General features: G+C 41.3%; 1 protein-coding gene across 1 annotated transcript in view; it reads right to left on the bottom strand.

The window, feature by feature from the left end:
* Window positions 1–323: 323 nt before the first annotated feature.
* The window catches only part of SORCS3 (sortilin related VPS10 domain containing receptor 3), a gene marked incomplete at its 5' end in the record, with an annotated part of 64,558 nt that continues 62,051 nt past the window's right edge, over window positions 324–2,830 (bottom strand). The window contains 2 exons of the mRNA XM_010162435.2: window positions 324–433; window positions 2,570–2,669. Coding sequence (XP_010160737.2) covers window positions 324–433; window positions 2,570–2,669 — 210 coding nt within the window. The remainder of the gene's footprint in view (window positions 434–2,569; window positions 2,670–2,830) is intronic.

The raw sequence follows: 2,830 nt of genomic DNA, 5'->3' as shown, positions 1-2,830 counted from the left end.
ACCATGTGAGTCTTGACTATGTCTGCATTGCATAGCTCAGTACTCAGTGAGCACACAGGGTTCCCATTTCTGGTCTGTGGTTCAAACAAATCTGCTGAAGCAGGTCACAGCTTGATTTCTGAGCTCTTGGTGCGCTTTCAGAGCATGAGGTTTATGGTGGAACGTCAGCAGATGGTCTTCTCTCTATGTATGAGAAAAAGGGAACTATACTGGTCTAAGCCACAGGCCAGTCTAACTCCACATTGGAATCCAGGCACTGCTCTGCCTAGATTGCCTGTAGACCACCCAATGTCTCCTTCCCCCATCCCCTAAAGTTTCTCAACTTACCTCTTGAATTTGTAGATTAAAAAAACAGCCAAGCCTACAAACACCACAGACAACAACATCAGCATCGCTGAACTGCTATGACCCGTACTGGAATCAACAAGGGGTGCTGCAGGAGAAAAGGCAGAGCATTACATTTACAATATATTATTAGGGTACACATAACTACCAGAAAGTTGAGCTCAAGTCTGTCTTTGCCACACTTGCTTTATCATCACTGTATGGTTCCTGCTGTTTTCAGCAAGACCAATCAGTAGGAACCAAATTGACTCTCTTCTCTTTTGAAAGCCAAGCTCCTTTCTCAAGACAGTGCAGTCTAACACCTCCTAGTGAACAGGCACAGCAAGTCATGCTTAGCTGAATGGCTGATCACTCCTCTGTTAACACTCTGGGTTATTCCTTTTCAGGCTTTTCCAGGGACTGGAGTGGAAATTAAATTTGTGAAGTGTGAATTAATGCATCTCTATTCCACTTTGGAGAAGCTACCTCAGAGCATCCATGAAGAGCATGACTCCCATCTTCCAAGGACATGTGTCTGTGTCACATGTGACAGGGATCCAGTCTTGTAAGAAGCCTCAAGGCTAATCCTTGTATTGGACCTTACAGACTTTTTAATTGAATCAGTTTTCATAAGGTGGAGCAATAATCCTGGGCCCCAAAGCAATAATCCTGGACCCAAGCATGCACTACATTATAATATTTCGGAGATCTGATCCATCTATCCACGATATTTTGCATGGACTAAATAAAGGGTATTACTATACCTTGCAGCTATTCCCACAGCTCATCAAAGCAGACCATCTTAATGGCCTGAGCACTGCTGAGAATCAAAAGTCTGATGGGAAGCCTCTAATGACGTGCAAATGACTATAAGCAGCAGCTGAGTGTTTCTCACTGTGCATAAATATTTGTTTTAGGGTTTTTTTTTTTACTGTTCTCTATTCTATTTCTGTCACCCAGAAGACAAAGTCTATGCAAATAGAGTCACTTCTGGTTCCATTGTCAAATTTTCACACCTAAGAGTCTGATTATGCCAGTATTCTGCTTCTACTACTTCTACAGACTCTTTAGTGGAAAAGAACTAACTGTCATTTCACCTGAGTCAAAATATTATGGGAATGGCCATGAAAAAAATGCAGCACCCCCACTGGGGGTGATGAGAGAATAGTTGAGCACTGTAAGCTAAATCCACACTTTGCAGTGTCTTACTAGAACAAACCCCAGATTCTGAACCTGGAGACTGAAGATATTTGGATCTCATTCCCAGTTTTGCAAATTAACTCATTCCAGCCTACTCCTATTAATGTCTGACGCTCATCCCCAAACAACCATCAGAGAGTGAAGGTAAAAAGACATTACCTGTAGGATAGGTCATGAGCCTTGGTTTAGCCCAGCTCTTGCCTCTCTGAGAGTCTCATGTAAAAAGAAGCTGAAGTGTATTATCCTGGGACATGGATCCCAATCTTTCAGAGAGGCTATCAGCAATGTCACATGCATAAGATCCCACATTTCAGATAATTGCAAGGGTAGTCATAAAAAGCAAAGGGCAAAAATAAATCCATCATCTCCTCTGTAGTCATCACTGTCTCATCAATAGCTGAGCTTCACACTAGGCTGGCCTGAATTCTCAGCAGTAGCTGAGAGTTTTACACTAGGGTGGTTTAAAGAAAAGGGGATGATGAAGTTTAAAGTAACTATTCATTACTCTGTGAAAATGGAGATACATAGTATTGAAATTTAAATAAGTTCTAATTTGTAGAAGTCAGTATTCAGGCACATATTTCCTGTAAGAGGCCTAGATCTTTTCATGAGTACTTTGCCCCTATAAAGCTTCTTGGCTAGTCATAACATTAACAAGCCCTTTGCAATAAGGATTTGATCCAATATCCATGAAAGTTAGTAATACTCCCACTGAATTCCACAGGTGTCCAATGAGGGCTTAATAGAAAACTATTCACCTGATTTTCTAAAATACTTAAAAAACATCAATGCACTAGTTAATTAAGCCATAGGGAACTCTTAAAAGGTACTTTTAATACTTGTACAAACTGGTGCATGAAGAGGTCGCTGCTGGATTCTGTTTTTAACACTGCCTGCTTCTACCACAGACGATGTCTCAATACAGTCAGTCCTGTGTATCCCAGTAGCACATACCAAACTGTGAGTGCTTTGATGTAGACTGGTTCTCCTGGCATTGTCTGAAGCCTCAAGAGAACCATAGCTATGCATTTGACTCCACACTCACCTAATGTTAACTGAGTAACATATACAATGACTTCAACACCGGGCTTCAGTTCAAACTGGACCAGGTTCTGGTTGAGAGCATTAAAAAGGACTTCTACCACCTGATTAAATAATAAGAGATAGAAGTAGTTACAATATAGAAGACAGCAAGCTCTGGAGAACATTAAGGAATGCATGTAGCCTATGAATGGTGGCTAACATCTGTTACTGGCTTCAGGAAGAGAACGGAAGGGAGAGACTGAGGAAGCACATGTACATGTGT

The sequence above is a fragment of the Antrostomus carolinensis genome, unplaced genomic scaffold (genome assembly GCF_000700745.2).
Source record: "Antrostomus carolinensis isolate BGI_N321 unplaced genomic scaffold, ASM70074v2 scaffold44252, whole genome shotgun sequence".
In the NCBI taxonomy this organism is placed as follows: Eukaryota; Metazoa; Chordata; class Aves; order Caprimulgiformes; family Caprimulgidae; genus Antrostomus; species Antrostomus carolinensis.
The sequence above is the reverse complement of the archived record's forward strand: the minus strand, read 5'-3'. Positions and strand labels throughout refer to the sequence as shown.